At 35.6% G+C, this 22941-nt stretch overlaps 2 protein-coding genes across 6 annotated transcripts in view; one reads left to right on the forward strand and one right to left on the reverse strand.

Moving 5' to 3' along the window:
* scarb1 (scavenger receptor class B, member 1) overlaps positions 1–18333 on the reverse strand; it is a 53082-nt gene extending 34749 nt beyond the window's left edge. For 2 of the 5 annotated variants that reach the window (XM_059358018.1, XM_059358020.1), the window contains exons 1-4: positions 16913–17495; positions 16043–16127; positions 8690–8815; positions 4141–4301 (exon numbers count right to left, since the gene is read on the reverse strand). In XM_059358018.1, the coding sequence (XP_059214001.1) occupies positions 4141–4301; positions 8690–8815; positions 16043–16102 (347 nt within the window). In that variant the 5' untranslated portion in view covers positions 16103–16127; positions 16913–17495. Of the gene's footprint in view, positions 1–4140; positions 4302–6355; positions 6689–8689; positions 8816–16042; positions 16128–16912; positions 17496–18166 lie in introns of those variants that run through there. The other 3 variants (XM_059358021.1, XM_059358022.1, XM_059358019.1) reach the window with 2 other exon arrangements.
* Positions 18334–20321: 1988 nt separating this feature from the next.
* grk5 (G protein-coupled receptor kinase 5) overlaps positions 20322–22941 on the forward strand; it is a 28657-nt gene continuing 26037 nt past the window's right edge. Inside the window, exon 1 of the mRNA XM_059357277.1 lies at positions 20322–20895. Coding sequence (XP_059213260.1) covers positions 20844–20895 — 52 coding nt within the window. The 5' untranslated portion in view covers positions 20322–20843. The remainder of the gene's footprint in view (positions 20896–22941) is intronic.

The following is a 22941-nucleotide window of genomic DNA, read 5'->3' on the forward strand; positions in this document are numbered from 1 at the left end:
TGTGTAATGTACAATATAAAAAAAGCTGCGTTGCTAGAAATCGACCTTTGGTCAAACATAAGATACATAAGGCAGCTTGGAGCTCTTTGTAGTAAAAAACTCAATGCACCAAATGATGCATTGAATGACTAAGTTGTATCTTTCAAAGAAAGAGCTTTACTGCTGGTATCTTATGTTAAAATAGAGGAAAAAAAAACACTTTTAAATCACCGTTTTTTTTTAAACAACTCAGAATTAGCCATTATTCTAATTTTTTATAATTCTAATAATTTTATATTATTATAAATATATATATATATATATATATATATATATATATATATATATATACACACACACATCACTATGTTCTGTATTTTCTTGTGTATATAATGTCACTGAATTTTTTTTATTTAATTAGATGGAATTTTTAAAAAATGGGAACAAATTTAAGGATGTTTGGTGTAAATACAACATAATGCATTAAATTAATATTTAAAAAATAATAATTAAACATTTTGAAAATTACATTAAATTAGAGTCGCTTTCATAACCACATTAAAGAAAAACAAATCAAATTTCCTGTGGTGCTGAAAGCATTAAATGAATATTGGACAATGGTAAAAGAATCTAAAGATGACTTTAGGGACAGAGGCCTTTACATAACACTGCTTTTTATTGTTTCACTGCCATTATTTGTATTATTATTGTTTGTTTGTGTGTTTACTTGATTGTGCGTCCTCACACTGACACCAGAGCTACGCCCTTCAGGTCACTGTCGACTTTGGACACAGAATACTACTGATGTGATAACGTGACAGGACAGGATAAGAGGGTGAAGGTAGATAAGATGATAAAAGGAAGAAGGAAGAAACTGTTTCACTCACTGCAGCCCAGGTGATAGAGCTGCTTAACAAAAATACTTTAAGCACTAAACAACATGTGTATGGTTTTTAATCCTTTTGGCTACAACAAAGATATTGGTATCATAAGAAGATGCCCACTTAACGTAAATCTTCTGCAGTTAGTGGCAGCAACTTTGTGGTTTTCCTCATTCAGTAAAAATGTGTTATTTTGCCCTGTTGTATGTGAATCTTTGTGCATCCCAAACAGTCTGTGAGCTGCATAAAACGGGTCTGACTGGAAAGCTGAGACTCTTGTGGATTCAATGAGCCCAGTTTTCTTCATATTATAATTTACTGGCACACACACACGGAGATACTGGTTTAATATTAAACTAAAAAAACAAGAGAATCCATTGTTTCCATCTGTGTTATGATATCTTAAAATGTGTTAAAATAATTTGTTATTCTGTCTTTGTTGTCTGTCTCTGTGCGTGACGCAGGTCACTATCAAAGGTCACTATCAAATGCATGCGTAGTTCACTGTGTGTGTGCCCTCTCTCTATGCATTTATATATTAATCATGCAATATGATTTTGATACAGTGATTATGTTTGTGTGTTAATATTTGTTTAGAAACTGTGATTACTTTAAATACATATATTCCATTTGCTTAAACTGATTAAGATTCTATAATCTGTGTCTTCAAATTATATATATCTGTAAGACATAACTAGGCAGAATGTTTGTCTTAACAAGTTTTGATAGCGGGTCAGGACACAGTGTGCCGGGCAGAGAAGACTGCTGCCTGGTGACATGACCGGTCTCTATATTGATTAAAACTGACGAATCAGCGGATCCAGGAGGCGGCACTTCCTGGAAGAAATCTATCTTCATGTCTGAGAAAACAATTGTGAGGATAAAATAATGGGTTCGAGGGAGAGGGAGGGGGGGTCTGTGTGTGTCAGGGACATGGAGAGTGAACCCAGAGATCTCTGTATCTGTACATTTCTTAACATATTGTAATAAAATTTTGTAAAACTGAGAACTTGGACGTCTCCTGCTCATCATTCCCCATCAAACGATCTGCGCAGAGAAATAGGTGAGGATTTTTGGTTGGTGTCAGATAATTCAATTTTAAATGTTTCCTCAAGCATTTCTCTAACACGAGACAGGGGTGAAATAATGTTTAAGTTATCGATGGATAAACTGACGAGTCTCTTTTACAGACATGCCCACTTTACCTGATAACATGCAGTTTCGGGCAGTAAAATGTGTTATTTTGTCCTACTGTATGTGAATCTTTGTGCATGCTGGCATCCCAAAACAGTCTCTGAGCTGCATAAATGGGGTCTGACTGGAAAGCTGAGACTCTTGTGGATTCAGTGAGCCCAATGTTCTTCATATGTGATGATGTTAGTGAGTTGTAAAGTAAACTTGAGCTCAGTGTATAAAATGAGCTGCTGTGACCTCTAGGATAATCAAAGCATCATGAAACTTTACAACCACAAACTAGAGACCTAGAGCATCCAGAGGATGGATGGCTCACACACTAGATTCACAATAAGGAGGTTTCTCAGCAGGCACAAGTGCTCAACATACAATCGCACAAAAAAATGCAGAAATCAACAAAATGTGAAATGCTTTTGAAACCAAATCACAGCATGGATTTTTCTCTGCTGGTATAAAATGGTCTCTTGGTGTCTGAATGTGCCATTCTGGAGGGATATTTGACTGTTTATAGAAATTCTAACATGTCAAGAAAAATATATAAAATATATCTTTAAGAGTGCCAGATTCAATGACTCTTCGGGACAGGATGTGCAGCCTTTGTTCCTTTACATTAACCCATTGACGCCGGGAAAGCATTTCTACCATTAAAACCGTGAGCGCTGTTGCGTCACTCTACCATTAAGGCCGGGACAGCGGATATGTAGTATTTGTATTTTTTTCCACCTATTTTCGGTCTCTTGGCCAATGAAATTCATCAGAATCATGATCAGAATACATGCGGGAGTGTCGCAATGCAACATCGGACTTTTCCAGAACTTTAAATCATGGAGGAAGACGACTATAGCGGAGGAGCTCAGCAGTAAGTGACGGAAGAGATCTGATGAAAACAGTGCCGATGATTTAATTGCTGATCCGACTTTGAGCCCTCGGAACCAACCGACCGGCATTTATGGATGAGGAATATGTTTTTAGACGACATATTTTTACCGAAGAACAGACAGATTTGTGGCCATCTGGAGATAATAATAATATTATTAATAATATATTCATATTAATAATAATAATAGGCTAATTGATTGTGATGATGATATAAGAAATCATGACTGTTTATGTCTTATATTAATGTATGCGTCGTTGAGTACCCTGAAAAGTGCAATATATAAAATGTATTATTATTATTTATTATTATTATTATTATGATAATTATTTTATTTTTTATTAGAGTAGGCTAATGAGAACTATCTCTTGTTCTTCCAGTGGTCATATCATGTTTGCATCTTGCTAATGGGCATGTATTAGTATTATGCATAGGATTTTTTATTCAGTCAAATGTAACATTTGCTGAGTTTGTTGATTTTTTAAAAAACTTTATTGACGGTTTGGACAAATAAATTCAACTTCGTATGAAAGCCACAGGTATAAGCTCTCAAATACTTTTTGAATTTCATTTTTATCTGCTACAGAGGCTGAAAAATCTATTATTTAGTAGGTGTTGAATTTCCAGGAAAACTTCAGGTTTTAGGGGGTCATTTGAACATCGCCCATAGGTTTTCCAGGCATTTTTTTCCCAGGCGCTTTAGGCCTTAATGGGTTAAAAGGTTACTCTCAGTTACAGAGTACAGGAACCCACATCTGGCATTACATAAAACTACGCCAGTGTATGCATGCTGTAATGTTTTATAGGGGGTTCAACACCCTTGTCTCCCTCCTCACTGTACATATGGAAAAGTTATGTAACAATGTTTGGGTTTCTTCCCACTATGAGACCGGAGAAGTCCAATTTCATGCACACAGACTGACCTACATATTGTGCGTAGGGGTACATAGTGTTCCACAAAAATGGGTCAACGTAACATAAAGACAACAGCTGTACTCAATTTAAACAGCAGCTTATAGACAATGTGGCAACGTTTGTATGGGGTGCAACACAAAACAAGGACAGATTGTACTTGCTGGATTAAAATGTCTTGAATAACAGTGAGAATGCTTTTGCAGCAGATTGACAGTGTGCAGGACAAAGTGTGCTGATAAACAAATGCAATACAGCAAAAAAAAACAAACATGTGGTTTATGGTTCATTGTATACCTGTACACGTAAGGTCCTTTCTGCTCCACTATGGGCTTCTCCCCCGCCAGCATCTCTTTGGGGTTGAGGACGTTGAAGAAGTAGACGGACATGTAGAAGGGCACCGGGACGTCCTTCCACATGGTGTAGGACATTTCATTCTTCGGGTCGATCACAGTGTTCTGACATGACGGGGACAGAAAAGACAAAAAGTCATAAAAAAGATTCGAAAGATGGTTTTCATCATCAATTTATCTCGAAATTATTTTCTCAATTCTTTCTTTTGTCATTTAATGCTAGAAAATAGCAACAATTTTGAATTTTCGTCTTTAAATTACCTGTTTTGTCAATTTAACCAACCAGAAAAAGAAGGTGTTCAGTTTACTTTTATAACTGTTAAACACGTATGTATTTTTTTGCCACTAGGTGTCTCTCAATAAAAACAATAACAAGAACACAGAGTTTGGTGATGTTTTGAAGTAGTGTGGGATCATGGGAGTCATTCTCCCAGTTAGGATTCCTTCAGTGTTCATCGTTCAACAGGTTTTTAATGGTCGCAGAATTTTTCAGACCTGCTGATTAAAAATGGTAAAAACACTGAATAAAGCAGCTTCTCGTTAAAAATCACCGTTTCTTCAATGAGGTTTGGTGCACACAGGACGTCTTGGAGTCGAGCTGCTGCTAACGTTTGCTCAGCTTGTTTCTCTGATCATTTAAGATCCTGTTGTCTGATGACTTAAATCATTAATCTGGGCAAAAACCACCAACCTGAAGAGTTGATCATGTAAATGTAACTTGAAACTGGCTAAAGAGTAAATTTGAACAGCTTCTAAAAAACAACAGTGCTAATAACTGCACATAGAGAATATGACGCCACTGACAGGCGACAAAAGGAAACACACAGTTATCTTAATTAAAATAACAGATTTCACTTGTTTGAAAATTGTTTGACACATTTGGGATAATACACAACTCAACTTAGTAAACGTCTTTTTTTAGACATTTTAATGGGGTAAAAGTTGCATATTGTACCTTTAAAAAAGTGGAAACCGGCTAATATTTTTATTTTAAAAAATCTACATGAACAGATGCAAAAAATAATGTTTACATTCACAAATAATTGCAGCAGTAGAGTTTCTGGCTACCCCCAAGTATGTTAAAGCTGTGTTACTTTAAGTTGAGTGAAAACAGGAAGATCTGAGGTTAGATAATGTAGGACAAGTACACGAGACTACCCACATATACTGCACACACGTCAGGAGGTGGAAGAACTCAGACTTAAGTACAAGTACAAATAAAGCTACCATAATCAAAAAATATTACAAGTTAAAGTCCTGAATTCATATGTTACTTAAGTAAAAGTACAGAAGTATTATCAGCAAAGTGCAGTTAAAATATCAAAGGTAAAAAAAAAACCTCATTATGCAGGATTACTCTTTCAGTGTTTTATCTTCTCAACTTATCAGTATTATCACATACAGCACCTATCAATCCATTGCACTGTTGTCTGTTCATATCATGTCTTGTCTTGTATGTCCTTTCTGTCAACCACATCCATGCATGACTGGCTGTAAAAAAAATCCAATTGTGTTTACACAACATGGCAATAAATTGAACCTTATTAACTTATAAATAGATGAGTATTTTATTATTGTACTTTCTACTTTTTTTTCTTTGTGTACAGGTACGGAAATGCACCTTTTTCCTCAATATTTTACTTATTTTTATTGTACTTTTGTATTACATCTACTATTATTTTTACTTTTAATAATATTTCACTTTTAAAATATATTATAGCATAGCAAATAGAACATTATAGGTTATAGGTATGGAAAACACCATATTTAAGAAAATGTACATGTATTTTACCTCCTATTTTGAAGAAGTAGTTGAGAAAAATGAACTTGGTGCATGCACAGACACTGTACTTTATTTTCTAAGATATTATTTTCTAATCTTGAATTTTCCTCCTTCACAACAGCTGTTTAAGCACCTCTGGAGCATGCCAACTTACATTTACCTGCTAGTATTGCTCACAATAACTGCTTGAATAGACAAAAACAGAAGTGCATGTACAATGTTAGTCATTAGCTGTTCGTATGCATGCACACACATGTTATCATGTATTGTTTTCCTCACGGGACAGTCTGAAGCCATGTGAGACCTTCAGCTGTGCTGCAGGTTAAACTATCTTAGTGCTAAGCGTGCTAAACATCGGTGCCAGCAAGGTGCTTACCTTTACCACTTGGTCGTCGATGATTATCGGTCCCACAAAAGTGAGCACTGTCCCGAAGAATACCGTGAGGACACCTGCGACAATGAACCCGATAGCGACTTTGGCTTTATTTACTGCCATGGTTAGTTACTGACAGCTGACAGCCCGGTGTTTGTAGCTTGTTATTGTTCTGAAAGCTGCACGACTAACAGCTAAATACGGCAAGCTAACTGTGAAAAAGACTACAACAATTTTTTATTATCTCAACGTTTACGCTGTCGTTTATGTCAGTTATAGTCTGAAGTCCGGCCGGCTTTTTAATCTTTCTGATCATTGTAGTAAGTCTGCTGCTGTTGTTGCCCTATTTATAGTCTGCTACGCCTCCGCCGCGCACAGCATTCTGGGAGATGTTGTTCCCGCGAGTTATCTGCTCAAAAACCCAGATATTCACCTATTACATCACAGTTTGGAAGATGATGTTTTAACTCTAGCAATAGTATCAATACAAGGATGTAAAAATACTCAATTACAAGTCAAATTCATGCATTCAAAATACCTAAACTATATCTCAGATATATATATATATATATATAGTACTTTTACTGCACTTCTTCTATTTGATACTAAACAGCCTTACAATATGTATAATGATACTATCTACACACCAGTATGTTAGTATTTACATCTGCGTTCACATCCACAAACTACATGTATTTGCTATTGATAAAAACAAAACAATAATCCATAATACGATAACTTTACTTTTGATGTTTTAAGTACATTTTGCTGGTAATACTGTGATATTTTTACCTAAGAATACTTTTGAATGCAGGTCTTGTAATACTATATATTTCAATGGTGGAATGTAACTAAGTACATTTACTCAAGAACTGCACTTAAGTACAGTTAGTACTCCATTTCACTAATATTAAAGGCTAATATTGGACTTTTAACTACACTATATTGATCTGACACTTCACCTGACAAGTCTGCATCAGAATCAGCAAGACTTTATTGATCCTCAAGGGAGAATTGTTTTTGTTACAGTAAAATAAAGATTTTTTGAAAAGTGCACTAAACTAAATACACAACAATATAAAATACAAAGTTCTTAAAAAGCACTTTTCTTTTGATACTTTTATATTACTAACATTTTGAATTCAGGACTTTAACTTGAAGCTGAGGATTTTTTTTTTGCAGCATTTCTAATTTTACTTGAGTCAAGGATCTGAGTCCTTCTTCCACCACTGCCTCAACAGAAGTAAAACAAATGTCAGCAAAATTAGTAACAGTAGTAAAAAAAAAAAAATACTAATAGTGAATGCCCAAAATTTGCAGTTGCACTTACAATGGGCTCAGTGGGCTGCAGTTACTTAAAAGTTAGGTGGAAATGTTATTGTACAACTTGAAGAAGTTTTTGCCTTTTACGAAAATGTGTATAACAATATCAAACATGAGGATACACGACACATAGGTACAGTAGAAATATATATTTTTTTTAAGTAATAAACTGGGAAACTACAAAATAAGCAACACATTCAGCCTTCTTGTGGCATTTGGTGAGAAAACTTGCTGTGCACATTTTTGTCTTTAGTGCCTTGAAGCCACCAGCTGAGCCACCTATACAAGTCTTAAACTACTGGTCATAAATTCACACAGTAAAGTCAGACTGCATGTGCAAAAGAGTGGCACAGTCCAACACTAAATGCCCCACATGTCTGTGAAGGTGCAGCAGTCAGTGTGATATCTGCAGAGAATGATAAAGAAACTGCAGAACACGTTTTATCTCTACTGTGAGATGCATATGATAAACATGCAAATCCTCAGTGAGGTCTGTTTGTATGCTAAAGGCCCTTATTAACAGCAACAATGAGAGTGACACACATTCACTCATGGGCTGTACTTTATCCCTCTACACATCTCAGAGGCAACTATTCTGTTTTTACTTCATGCATTTATCTGACAGCTCAACTTACTTTACAAATTGAAGAATTTTACCCAAAACACATATGAAGAACATGTAAAATATGATGTTTTATTATAAATTAAACCCAAGTATTATTAAAAAAAACAGCTGAAACAATCGGTGGGTTGACAGAAATTTGATTGGCAACCATTTCAATTATTGTAATTGTATGCAAGCAAAAACATTTTAATAGAATTTGATTCAATAATGTTGAGTACTTTGACTTGTAATATTTTCAGCACAGTAATTTTACTTGCAATAGTGTTTTTACAGTGTGGTACTAGTAACTTTACCTCAGTAAATGATCGGAATACTTTCTCCAACACAGGTTATGAATAAAAAACAAAACTGAAATGAAACAGGAAATAAGAAGAAAGTATTCCACATACCTTTATGACCTGGTCTTTCATCACTGCAGGTCCGACAATGAGAAAAACTGCTCCGAGGACCGCCGTCAGAGTCCCCGCCACTATAAAGCCAATAGCTACTCTGGCTTTATTGATGGCCATGGCTGCCTGAAACAATCAGTGGTTATAATGAGAAAATGTTACTTCCAGTTTCCTCTGCAGAGCTGAAATATGAAAGTATTATTTTAGAGATGAACAGGGATGGATGCAGAGGAGACAGGCTGCGCTGGCTCTGTTTATACTCTACAGGCCCCGCCCCTCCTCTCCTCATCCTGAGGGGTGTGTGTGTGTGTGTGTGTGTGTGTGTGTGTGCATCCTGCTTCCAAAATTCATTGAAATTCATGCAGTCACAGTTTTGCCCAGCCCTCTGCACTTTTAGAGGCGTGTGTGTGTGTGTGTGTGTGTGTGTGTGTGTGTGTGTGTGTGTATGTGTGTGTGTGTGTGTATGTGTGTGTGTGTGTGTGTGGCTGTGTGTGTACACATCCTGTTTCCAAAAATTATCTAAATTCATAGTCACATTCTAGTCAGATGACTTCATTGTCACTTCGTCTAGTTTCACAAGTTTCACTGGATTAAAACTCTAGAGTCAAGATGTCTTTATCTGGTGAATCTGGATTAAAAAAAAGGATTATTAAAGTATAAATAAAACACATCAGCATGCATAATAGCAGTATACTGAGTTTTCCAGACATTAGACTAACATTGTGCTTTTCAAAATTCTCGAACACGTTTTACAGACAATTTAAATTATTTTATGAAGACAAAAAATAAAAGTGTTTTCTTTTCTTGAGTACCCTCTCAGGAATTAAACACAAAAAAAAGAAAAAAAAAAGTTGTTAGGGAATAAAACTTTCAAAATAAGTTGGGTTTTTTCAGATGATTAAATAACCTTGCACCTCAATACTGCTTTTTGCCCTGATTTTAGGATGTAGAACATATTTGTTTGAAATACTTCTGACACTTGTAGTTCTGTTACATCAGGATAAAATGTAACCAGAATTTCCTGTGGGACAAATAAAGTATCTGTCTATCTACATAAGAATAGACTGTCAAAGACTGTCTTTGTCATCTTTGTTGTTTACTAATGACAACGCATCTACTAACTAACCAATAACAAAGAACAATCAATCAATCAGCATTAACAAGTTCCCACCTAAACCCTGGAGGAAGCCAGCTGTCACACTCATCAGGAATAGTATCATTACTGATTTGTGTCAAACTACTAATTGGAACTGGAGCCTAATCTTGAACCAGTTCTTTGAGTTTCGACATCCAAAGAACCAGCTGTCAGCCTGGAAAACTGGCTCCAGAGCAGCACCCACTATTGGTGATCCCAAACCACCAGACCAACAAAAACGTGCATCATTCTTTTTTTTTATTTGTTTAACTGCAGTGCGATCGGAACCAGGTAGTCAGTTAGGGGGCTAGTGTTCCCAAAAAGGCTAAAAACTAATGTGTGTATTTCAGGAACAGACTTAACATCTGCTCTGTCAGAACTTGAGTGAGTGGTTGCCTCTGTGTTGGCAGACTAGCCTTCTGTCCAGAAGGCTTCTTCTATTCCAGAAGAATAGCTTCTGTCCCGTATTCTCCATTCATTCTGCAGCATGAGAGATTTTAATCTGAGCTTTGGTGCATTAAATATATATTGACCAGGAGCTCTCCACTTCTTCTCCTCCTCCGTCATCCAACCACATCAAAACAGCATCATATCAGCCGTCCATAGCAATCAAGACGAACAGAACAAATGTGTTGTACCAGTCGTGTTTGGATCAAGGTTATAATATTTTTGGATTTTTCATTAGTTTTAGTTTTAATTTCGTTGTGAATTTTTGTTTTCAAATTCAGTTAGTTGTAGTTCGTTTTTAGAGTGAGTTTTCTAGTTTTAGTTTAGTTTTTAGTTTTTGAAAATGCTTAGTTTTAGTTTAGTTTTTATTAGTTTTAGAGTTAGTTTTAGTTTTTTTGTAATGGGCTATACGTTGGGTGCCAGATTCAAAGTGGTCATAATAAATTTTGCGTTTATTTCCTTTGGTTTATCCATATCAGCGCCAATAAGGTTATTAACTCTTACAGTTCTGGGTGTTTAGAATTTTGGTTGGAGTGTAGACATCCCAGTCTCAGTAAACATATTTACCATGTGTTGCATGTTCAAATAGAAACACTGAATTATGAATGAAAAAAGTTGACAAAAACGAATACTAAGGACATTTTCACTAAAATTTTAGTTAGTTTTGTAACCACGCAATACAGTTTCAGTTAGTGTTTTAAAAACTCTAGTTTTTATTTTTATTTCAGTTAACGAAAATGTTTTTTTCAATTCTAGTTTTCGTTATTTCGTTAGTTTTCGTTAACTATAATAACCCTGTTTTGGATACCAACGTAGGCTCGCAAAGCCAGGAGATACATTTGTAGAGAGACAGTGCTGTCAGCGAATGTTATAATTATATTTGTAGTTGTCTCTAGTGTTTCTGGGAGAGTGGAGACGTGTAGAGACGTGTAGAGACGTACACAGTGACGTAACCAGGTGGCTCTCTAGCTTGTGGAAAAGCAGACAGGTTCTGAAAAGGTTCGCAAGTTGAACCGACTGCCCCCGTTATGTATGCTCTACCGATGGGCGTTTGGAAGAAACTTGCCAACTCGATTATCTATAATGTTAACGATCAATAATCGATTAATTGCTGCATGCATACATGGGCAAAATAAAAGATATATATACAGTATTGTGCAAAAGCCTGTTTTGATAATGGACACTTTTATTTTAAAAGGACGGAAAAAGACTTGATCCTGTCAATCTAAAAAAACGAACTCAACTGAGATTAAACTGTAAAGATAACGTCAATGAGTTCAATGTTTTAGCCCCCGAAGAGGCATGAGGTTAGTTTTCACAGTAATCTTCATATTTAATATGTGTTTAAATACGTTTTTGGATCAAATTAAACCCAGTAATTCATGCTAGCAAGGTTTGATACGGTAAGCTAGTTTTGCTAAAATTAATTCTCTTGTATTTCTGTGTGTTTTATAATTGTTATTGCAGCTTCCAGTTTGCAAACTGTAGCTTTATCCAACTTAATTCTCAGCTCATTGGCTTATTGACGTACGGCCGCAGAACTGAACACTCAGCCGTGTTTCAGTTCAGTGATACTGGTACGCAGTCAGAGATAAAATTTAAATTTAAAAAAATACCATGCGATTGACCAAATTCTTAACGGCCATTAATCGATCATCAATAAACTATTCCCATCTCTAGTTATTATTATTTATTAGTAGTTGGCTCTAGTGTTTCTGGGAGAGAAGAGACATATAGAAACATATACAGTGACGTAGTGACGTGGCTCTGTAGCCACAGGTTCTCAGAAGGTTCACAAGTTGAACCGACTGCCCCCATTATCTCTGCTAATCCACCAGACTCCACTAATAAAAACAGTAAATTTACTTCACAGAACACAGGAGTTGCTGGTCTACTGCTGCCTCGATCTGTTAGTTTGTTTGTGAAAGATCTGGTCTTGGTGTTTGTTGGTCTCAGTTTAGGTGGTCTTGACTACAACGGTGTTAGGAGGACTGGGGGATGTGGAGGTCCTTGTCTGGCCTCTTAGAGAACAAAAACTCAAAGGATGAAGTTTCCAAGAGTTGACCTCCTTCCTGCTTGTTGGCCTAGAGACACCGAAACCACCGACACAATCAGAAGTCTTTGTTCAAGGAGACAGACTGTGTTTGAATCCAGAACGTTTGACAGTTAAACTGCTACAATCACAGGCACCTGCCAAGACAATTGATTTGTCATGAGAGTCTGTCAGCATTTTTGTAATCAAAACATTTCCAGCTATTGTCTTCATCAGGAACATCCATGATAACCCTGCACACCAGCAGGCTTTAATTCAAATGTAACATTGTAATTAATTACACTGATGAAGCCTGTTTGTCGGAACACGTGCCTTCCACTATCAAGTGTTTTTTCCTCACAAATAATTTTTCTGATCTTTCCAAAACATTTCAGATGTCCTCTGACTGCTCAGATCCTTGCCAGGAGGTGAAGTCATGCCAACATGCTACTGTGACAAAACACTGCACCTTAAAAAATGAAAATAAAAAACATTCTGACAATCCATTAAATTGAGACATTCCTCTCAAAACCACAAATGTCAATCTGCTGTTGGCGCAAAAGGAAAAGTCAGAAGATCAACGAATAAATGTCTGGAAAACATGAAAGTCTCAGTAACACTTCAAAGCCACGTCTAATATAGGTTGAAATAGGACTTCGGAGGAAGTGGCGGGCCAAGCAAATGGCCGACGGAGGGAAGTGGTAGCTTCACGTGGCGCCTACGCAGCATGAGGTGATCCTGTATCACGTTGTCCTGATCGTTGCTAATTGGATGCTGCGTAATCAAGAACTCCGAGCGTCATTCCAAACATTTTCCTGTTGATTACAGCACTTAAAGACGTCTCTGTGGCGCCGGGGAATAAAACATTAAAACCCCTAACCACTGATGATGTTTAAAGCCTCACATATTCACTTTATTCATGGATTTGGTGAATTTGGGCGATGAAGAGGTCCTCTCTTACTCAGCGTACACATGATCTCTCCATGCACATTACAGGGACATAAGGCCACAGAGCAGGAGCCCACCGCAGACCCTCATCTGACTGCTCTGTGAAATCTCCCATCCGCAGATCAGTGGAAGACGTAAAAGCGAGAATTGTGCCCCTGCCTTATTACACACTGAGCTGAGGTCTTCCTCACATGTCTTCCTTCCTAAATGCTGATACGGGATTAATAAAAAGGAAGTCTTAACAAAAAAGGCCCTGAGCTTCCCCTTGTTCAGGGCATCATGTGTTTACCATCTGATATGTATGGATATATATATATATATATATATATATATATATATATATACATATATATTTATCACTGGTTTAAAGAAAGTTTTAACATCCTGATTCACTCATTATTAACCAGGTAAAGCTGTCTTCTGAACATTTATAATAACAAACACAGATTTCGTAATTTTCTGTCATTTCTCTGAACACAAAAACTGATTTTCTCCACATCACACACATATATGACAACAAACACTTTCCCACAGTTAACACGCTGTTAACTAGTTACCATCTATTACTATAAATATCTGAAGGGAGATGAATAGTTTGATTGTTCAGATGAGTGATTCATAACTTTTTTTGACATGTGAGATCCTAAAATGAAGCAATATCTGCTTGTGATTCCTCATCACAGGTTAGGATCAGAGTTTAAAGTAGTTCAAAGAAAAAGAAAAAAATATATATTTTTAGAGGCCTGAAGTGATGAAAGAATTCAGTATTTTTGCAAAAACTGACTGTTTCCTTCCTCCCTATCTACATCCTACAAAAATGGAATGAGATGTTATTGTTTTTTGCTCCCACAACTTATTTCTGAAAAAAAAAAAAGCTTGTTTTGACATGGTTCTGTGTGCCAAAGCAAGTCATCCAGAACTCTTAATTAATTAAAAAAAAATTCCTGCATGATTACCAGTATGTTCCCAAAATGCCTCCATCCAATTTTGTGATCTGGAATTTGCCTCAAGTTTGTTATAAAATTGATCTTTTACGGCAGATTTTGAACAGACTGTATGGTCACAGGAAGCATTTTTTTTTACTAAAATATGTTATCATAGGATACAAGTTACAATATTTCCCTCTAAAATATAGTGGAGTAGAAGTATAAAGTACCAGAAAAACTCAAGGAAAGTACCTAAAAAGTATTTTTTATAAGTACAGTTGCTTGAGTAAAGTCACTTAGTTAATTTTCTACCACTGTTGGGTGATCCCTCAAGTTTTCATCTAGCGCCACCATCAGGGCAACACTTGGTGTTGCCTCTAATTCTGGTCAGAAAAAAGGAGATTTTCAGTCTAAAAGGTATCACCAACAAAGTTCCAACCAAGTTAATTACTAATTACAATTACTTTTTGCATTACAAATAGTATGTTTAAATATGAAAATAAGGCATTATCTAATTCTAACTTTTGGTGAATTTGGGAAAAATCTACAAACACAAATAGACAAAATTGAGTTAAACAACTTAATGTGTATTTTATCAGTATCAGTGGAGGAAAAAAGTGATTTTGCCTGTAGTGTTAAATAACGGGTAATTTAAATTTTTTACTTCTGTTTATTTTAAGTTCTAAAGTTGAATAAGGGCAACTAAAAGTCTCGATAATATCATTCTTAAAGTTCAGTTCTGTATTTGGGACTCAGTGTGCAGACAGGCACAATGTGCACATTGTTTCAAACGCTGTGATTTTACTGAAAGTATCAAATTGGTCCATAATCAGTTTGACACGGATCCCAAATTCAACTGAGAACTTGTTTCCAACTCCACAGAGAAACAGAACTCCAGATTTTTTGACTGGTATCTGAGAGAGGCAGCTGATTTGTTGGTGGTTACTTTGTTGGCATTCAGATTCTCTCACATGAAATGCAAACTAAACCCTTCAAAGGTTTTCAAACACAAACCACAGTTTCATTTTTAGGGAGCTGGTTCCTCAGAACTATTGACCAACTCTTTAATAATAATAAATCATTTAAAATTGGTTTCTTTTTGTATGATTTAAGTTATTTAACAATCTGAGATTGATCGAGATCGATATATATATATATATATATATATATATATATATATATATATATATATATTATAAACAAATAAATACATGTGGAAATGTAAGAAATAAATGTGGAAATAAATGAAATAAAAGTAATAAAAAATAATTATTCAAAAAAAGGTAAACATATTGATTTTTATTGCACTTCTTTATATATTTATTAAAATTAGTTTCTACATTTATTCATTTATTTATGTATTTATTTCTACTCTACTACTATTTTTTTGTCCTTCATATGTATGATCATAAAAAAACGCAAACATAATACAGAGAATTGTATTAAAAGTTCCAAAAAATAACAGGAAAACTCATCTTAAAATGTTAAATTAATTCAAATATCTGTTTTTATCCAAACTTCCTGCAGTTATTGCATTTACTATTTGTGTTAATTGTTTAACAGTTAATTAGTGCTTCTTCACTGTTATTTTTATATATTGACTATGATATGACATATCCATAAAATATGTCACTCAGTCAGGGGTCTAGTTTATGCAATGATAGAGAAGAAATCCCTTAAGGAAATGAGTGGGAACCTCCAGTCAAATATGATCCAGTTTGGCCACATAATTTTGTTTTCATCACATTAAAACCAGCTGTGAGTCTCTTTAGACCTTCCATCTAAAAAAAACTCTCTGCAGTGACTAATCAGCTCCAGTGTAGTGATGAAAACATATGAGTTGTGTGTACACATAAAGGACTCACAGTCTCTGCTGGTCCATTCCTGGTGTTACCAGGCATGGAGAAGTCTGTCTTCTTCAGCATGGTTGTAATATTGGTTCTGTTCCTCCTGTCAGAGGTGGAGGAAGTAAAACCATTAAAACCACAGACCTCAAAATCCTGCATTAAACCTCTCTTTAGTAAAAGTGTTGACTGTGCAGTAAAATGTTCCCTGTCAGTGTTTTGTGCGGAGCCCCTAAAGGGACATGGTGAAAAAAACAAAAAACTTTGGTTTCTTTTCTCGTGAGCACGAGATATTTTCTGGTGAATACGAGATACTTTTCTCGAGAAAAATACTTTCACCAGAAAGTATCTCGTGCTCACGAGAAAAGTATCTTGTGCTCACCAGAAAATGTCTCGTGAGCAGGAGAAATGTTTCTTGTGCTCACGAGAAACCAAAGTTTTTCTTTATTTTCACCATGTCCCTTTAGGGGCTCCGTAGTTTGTTTTCATATCTGATGTTTTAATATTAATGCTGCATTAATATGTATTTTGCATACTATTGCTCAAGACTGTGCTGTCATCACTGGTGACCATGCAATATTTACCAACATGTAACTCCAAGTCACTGAATTACTACAACAAACCGTATGAACTTTAGTGAACTTTTCAGGCTGCTGATGCTCTGCACTATTGTGGTATTGCTGATATATAGTAGTTTTACAACAGTAATTTGACTGGACAAGAGGCTTTCTTAGCACCACAAAGATGAACATATACAACAACATATAGCATTTGATTAGTTTGATGACATTACTTGTGATCAAAAAAATAGTCAAAAAATTGCTAACACCAAAACCAAAAAAGACAACACAACACAAGAGATAGCAAACTGGCTAATATTAGCCTACTTACTGGTGTTACAGCTATACATCCTGCTCAGTTTCTGTCCGCACTCAGCAGCAGTTTCTCTTTTTCTGTGAAACTCTAATAATTGTTTGGATTTATATAGCACTTTTAAAAAATACTCAAAGTCGCCTTAAATATAATGCATGAACAGGTAAAAGACAGAAACTAGTCTGATATTTACTCTTGCCTGTAGAGGCTGCTGAACCGGTTCAGGTTCTACACGCCGGTGTTATGGTTTAACTGGTGACCATGTTAACTGGCAACTTTCAGCCAAACACAACTGTGGTCTAAAACACACATTTAACCTTTTTATGCAGGCAATTATGTAATAAAATACCTAAACTGTGATGGCCACACCTGCAGCCACACAGTAAAACGGTGGTAACTCTTTGTTTCTTTCACACTAAGTTCCCTTTTCATCTTTCAATATATTTACACATAAATTACTGGACACATTTTGAGTTCATATAACATACACTTTATTTGAGTTATCTATTTGGGTGCACACATTTAGTTAACTTTTCTGTATTTTCCTTAAGTTATCTGGTCATTGCACTAATTCAGTTTTCCTTGAGTTACCAGTTCCTTTGGGTTGCTGCTGAGGCTTTGATCTGGCTGGCAAAAGTGAAACTCAGCTGAATGCATTCTATTTTAATAGTGATGGCCAATTGGGCTAAACCATGTTCTTCCTGCAGTTTGGGGGGAGAGATAGTTTTGTTTAGTTTATTTCTTTTGATAGTAGTGTATTTTCCTTCTTCTAGTTATTATTTTGATTTCTTAGTTTGATATGGTTGCATTAGACTGGTATGTGTTATTGTAGTTTGTTTGTAGCACATTGTTTTTAAAATTCTCTATTGTCTGACCTACCTTGTGTGTGAACATGGGCAGATCAGCCACTATATATATATATACGCCCCAATTGTGTCTTCACGTTAATGTTAATTTTTATGTTTAAACCCTACCTTAGTTTAGTTCAGTTTTGTTGGTTTTGGGCCCAGAGTATTTATTTGATGATTTTGTAACTATTTTTTATTATTTTGGAAGATTAAAAAGAATATTTTTTGGCATGAATCCACCTATGTCTTTCCCCATCTATCTGCTCGTCCCTCACATAAACACAGAGAGCAGCTATGTCACAAAGCAAACCGGCTGAAAGTCACCAGTTAACAGGGTCACCAGTATAATCGTAACACCGGTGCTAACTGAGCTAACCGGCCGTTAAAATTACAGTTAGCAACAAGTAGCTGTCAGGAAACTGACCGTGAGTTGAGGCAGAGCCGTCGGAGGACCTCCGAGGTAAAGCCAGAAAATAGTTTCTCCTTAAAATATGATCAAGTTTCAACAAAATCACCGACATAACTGCTGGTTTGTTAGCTAGCTTCGTATGTAACTTTAGCATATAATCAATTCGGTCCCAACCGTTACGGTACTATTTGTGTTCGCGGAGGCAAATCAATTATTAAATCAAACAGTATACTGACTGTAGACTGTATAAAATAGCTATTAACTAATAAATGACGCTTGAAGAACTGTTGTAGAAAAGCAACATAACATGATAGACCGTCCTTAATATCATCGCGGCTGTTTCTGATAATCATCGATGACCGAATCACAGCCTTGATCATTAATGTACGATAAAAAATCAATCCGCCTGCCCTGATACTGCTTTATTATCCATTTAATGTCTTATCTTATTCTTTGTAAATATGCGTGAAGTCTGTAATTAAATGCACAAATTGGGGCTGACACAGTTACAATTTTGTTCTGCTTGCATAATGACAATAACGTTATTGATCATTAATCTATTGGAAAGTTTAATCTCAATCAAAATCCTTCTCTCCGCTCATGAGACAAGAAAATTAAAAAACAGAAATCACTGTAAAGATGTGGAGATTCAGAGTTCAAATTACTTTTTACGAGCGTGAAACTGAGAGGAAAGAAGTATAAATCCCATTGTAAAAAGACTAATTATAATATGTACATATATATTAAACAATAGCTGGTAAAAATCAAATCAAAGATGGTCCTGAACAATAATAAGTCTGGCTTCGTTAAAAACACATTTATTCATGAGAATAAAAATAAATAAAATAAAGAACAGGCAATGAATTGTAAATGTGCCATCTGCCCACTAGATGTCAGGAGTTCTCTTAATTAAATTATAATAACTGTTGAATGAGCTGCTGTAACACACGTGGTGAAAAAAATTATCAGATAATTTACTTAAAAATCTAACAAATGTGTATTTAAATAAGGTATGTGGTAACTTTTTACAGTATGAGAGTGAACAAATATATAATCTTGACAGGTGTTTCTAATCTGAATTGCAGTTAAATATTTCTGTTCTAAAGTATCTAAAAACTCTGTTAATAAACATGTAGTGATATTTAAAAAACTTAAATTAAAATAGGCTGAACACAAAAACTGATTTTCTCCACATCACACACATATATGACAACAAACACTTTCCCACAGTTAACACGCTGTTAACTAGTTACCATCTATTACTATAAATATCTGAAGGGAGATGAATAGTTTGATTGTTCAGATGAGTGATTCATAACTTTTTTTGACATGTGAGATCCTAAAATGAAGCAATATCTGCTTGTGATTCCTCATCATAGGTTAGGATCAGAGTTTAAAGTAGTTCAAAGAAAAAGAAAAAAATATGTATTTTTAGAGGCCTGAAGTGGTGAAAAAACGGACTGTTTCCTTCCTACCTATCTACATCCTACAAAAATGGAGTGGGATGTTATTATTTTTTGCTCCCACAACTTATTTCTGCTAAAAAAAAAAGCTTGTTTTGACATGGTTCTGTGTGCCAATGCAAGTCATCCAGAACTCTTAATTAATTTTAAAAAAAAATTCCTGCATGATTACCAGTATGTTCCCAAAATGCCTCCTTCCAATTTTGTGATCTGGAATTTGCCTCAAGTTTGTTATAAAATTGATCTTTTACAGCAGATTTTTAACAGACTGTATGGTCACAGGAAGCAAGCATTTCATGCTTGAGTCAAAAACTCTAACTATCATTAAAAAGAAACAAATTTAGATTTTTTATTTTTTTTTTACTAAAATATGTTATCATAGGTAACAAGTTACAATATTTCCCTCTAAAATATAGTGGAGTAGAAGTATAAAGTACCAGAAAAACTCAAGGAAAGTACCTAAAAACTCTTTTTTATAAGTACAGTTGCTTGAGTAAAGTCACTTAGTTAATTTTCTACCACTGTTGGGTGATCCCTCAAGTTTTCATCTAGCGCCACCATCAGGGCAACTTATGTTGCCCTGATGGTGCCCTTTTCAACTGCTGAAAAGTTTTCTTGTAAAAAAAAAAAATTAAGAACCTTAACCCAGAATTTTGCATTGAAATGAATGGGACGGCCGACAAAAAATGAGCGAAAAAGAACAATAATTGGAGATTTTTAAATGTCTACTTCTCCGGCATAATTTCACCTAGAGACTCCATTTATTAAGAAAATTCAGAAAAACGTTGCAAATATTTTTTTTCTCAAGTGCATGCATTATGTTTTCATACATGTCCATCCACCTATTCACTGTCCTTTTGTTACCACAACCCCAGAGAGTACAGGTTGTCTAAAATGAGTGATGTCAGACAGCTAAAGTACTCATTAAATCCTCACACAACTTGTTCCTCAGAGGATGATGGTGTTTGTGTCCCTCCTCTGAGACGAGGGAGTGTCCTGCGTTACACAAAGTGCAGCAACCTGTGCGCCCATTCATCAGTGAGTCACAGGCTGCAGGAGACAGCAGCCACTCCTCCGTCTCCAACCCAACCGACTGGACTGTTTACTATCTATTTATTTATTTATCACTTCTGATTTCATGTCAGTCAGTGGATGAACACTGGATGCTCCTCACGCAGCGTTGGGACAAATAAACAGGGACAGCTTTCAGGACAAACACACACTCACACATGGAGATAGAAAGCATTGTGGCTAACAGCGCTCTGATCAGAGCCAGAGAAGGTAAGACTGCTGCCTTTATACACTCTTTGTGTCCTAAATGTTTGTTATTTTATCTTAAAAGTAGCAGGAGATGAGAAATAAGAGGTCAGATGGTGACAGATGCTCATTATTTACCATTTATATATTTAAATTTTCACTTTAAGACTGTTTTAATACATGGTTTTAGATTTAAAAAATAGTTTTTAGGCTTAATTTGCAGCCTTTTATTCAACACTTTATGATATAATCTTTGTTTGGATCACAGGACTCTCTATCCATAGTATAATAAACTAATTATAATAATACAAGTAATATGTGTGGCGCTATTACTCATAACAGTGTTCTACGATAAAAGGAAATAAAGCTAGAAATAACACAGTTTTAATGAGAATGAGGACAAAATACAGGACGAGCACAGATGCACAGATTTTCAAAAGTTTTCAGAGAGGGAAAAGTTTTAAGAAGAGATTTAAACTTGTTTTAATAGATAAAAGCATCTGCAGCTTTTTGTAGATTTGCATTTAATAAAAATAAGATCAGAAGAGATTATTTAGAGCTGGAAAAAGTAAGACTGAACCTTATTTTTTACTTGATTATCTAAACAAAATATTGTAACTGAAATCTTCCTGATATTCCAGATATATGCTTAACAGACCACATATTTATACTGTTTTTTGTTTTTTTTGTCAGACTCACTCAGGAGTGTTAAACTTATTTCAGTTCTTGGAGCACATTCAGCATAACAAGCTCTCAGGTGGACCATCCAACTCTTGCGTAATAATCTATAAATAACAACCTCCAAAACTTCCCCTTTCCCTTTCGTGACAAGTTCAAGTACATTCTGAAAATAACTACAGTGAATTAACAATTAACAGAAGATAAACAGCCTGAGATCTAAAAATAAATGTACGTCTCATTGTTGTCATGACGTTCAACTGGCGTAGGAACAAAACGTTTAGTCGCATGTCTTTTTGAACTGAACATTTTTTTTATGATTAGAAAAACTTAGAGAGTTTCTTTTATTTGTTTAGTATGTTTTTTCTTGATTTCTGGCTTCATAAAAATCATTTAGAGCTTGTTTTTTTCCTACTGTCTGTAAAGTGTCTTTGAGAATTTTGAAAATTGTTTTATAGAAATCTTTATATTACTATTACTTTATATTACTATTAATGCTGCCATCAGCACATCAACTAAAGTTGAAGCTGTTGAGAAAGCAGGTTTAGTTATTACTAATTATTAATGATTCCTCTGCAGTTTTCTCACTGTTACTCATTTCTTCATTGGGCCGGATTTGACCATTTGGCGGGCCGCATGTTTGACACCCTTGACACACTTAATATAAGAGGTATTTTAACTAGTTTTCACTGATTTGTTTTGAAAAGCAATAACTTTCCATATCCTTTTAACACCATATTTTCTTCTTTATTCATCAAATGTCTCATTAACACCACTTTTCCACCAAACGAGTTCAGGTTCTTGAACCGATTCTGTTCAGGATTTTTAGGTGCTTTCTCCTGAGCTTTGGACGATCCACAACACGAGGCGAATCACTCTGTTAATACAGATATTTAGCCTGGCTAACGCCAGACTAGCCCATCTCTACTTTGAGACTAAAAATGCTCATTTCTGCTTCTGCAACGTTTTTCTGCAGCATGTTCTGACTCTGGCTGCTCACAGTCTACCGGCAGTGTCATTCAGTCACACACATCCACTGATTTTATGGTCAATAGACGAGCTGCTGGGGGTCTCTGGGCGGCTCCGCTGTCCCCCGGCTCGTAGCGAGATCACCAGCAGTGAGCGGTAGCAGGGCTAGTTGGTAGATCAGGCTTTTGCCAAATCCTGTTGGAAGCAAGGCTAAAACATCAACTTTTTTGGTGGTGAAACAAGAGTGTAAAGTCAAATGTTGTCCTTCTTTTAAAATAAACTTTGGCTCTAAACTATTTAAAACGCCGTCTACAGCTAAAGAGACTTTCGCGTCTGCTGCAGCCATGTTGGATCCCTAAGAAAACTATAAAACTCCAAGCTTCCATCTGCCGAGTAGTACGCGTCATCGTCTTGCCGTCCCTC

This window comes from Centropristis striata, chromosome 19 (assembly GCF_030273125.1).
Source record: "Centropristis striata isolate RG_2023a ecotype Rhode Island chromosome 19, C.striata_1.0, whole genome shotgun sequence".
Lineage (NCBI taxonomy): Eukaryota > Metazoa > Chordata > Actinopteri > Perciformes > Serranidae > Centropristis > Centropristis striata.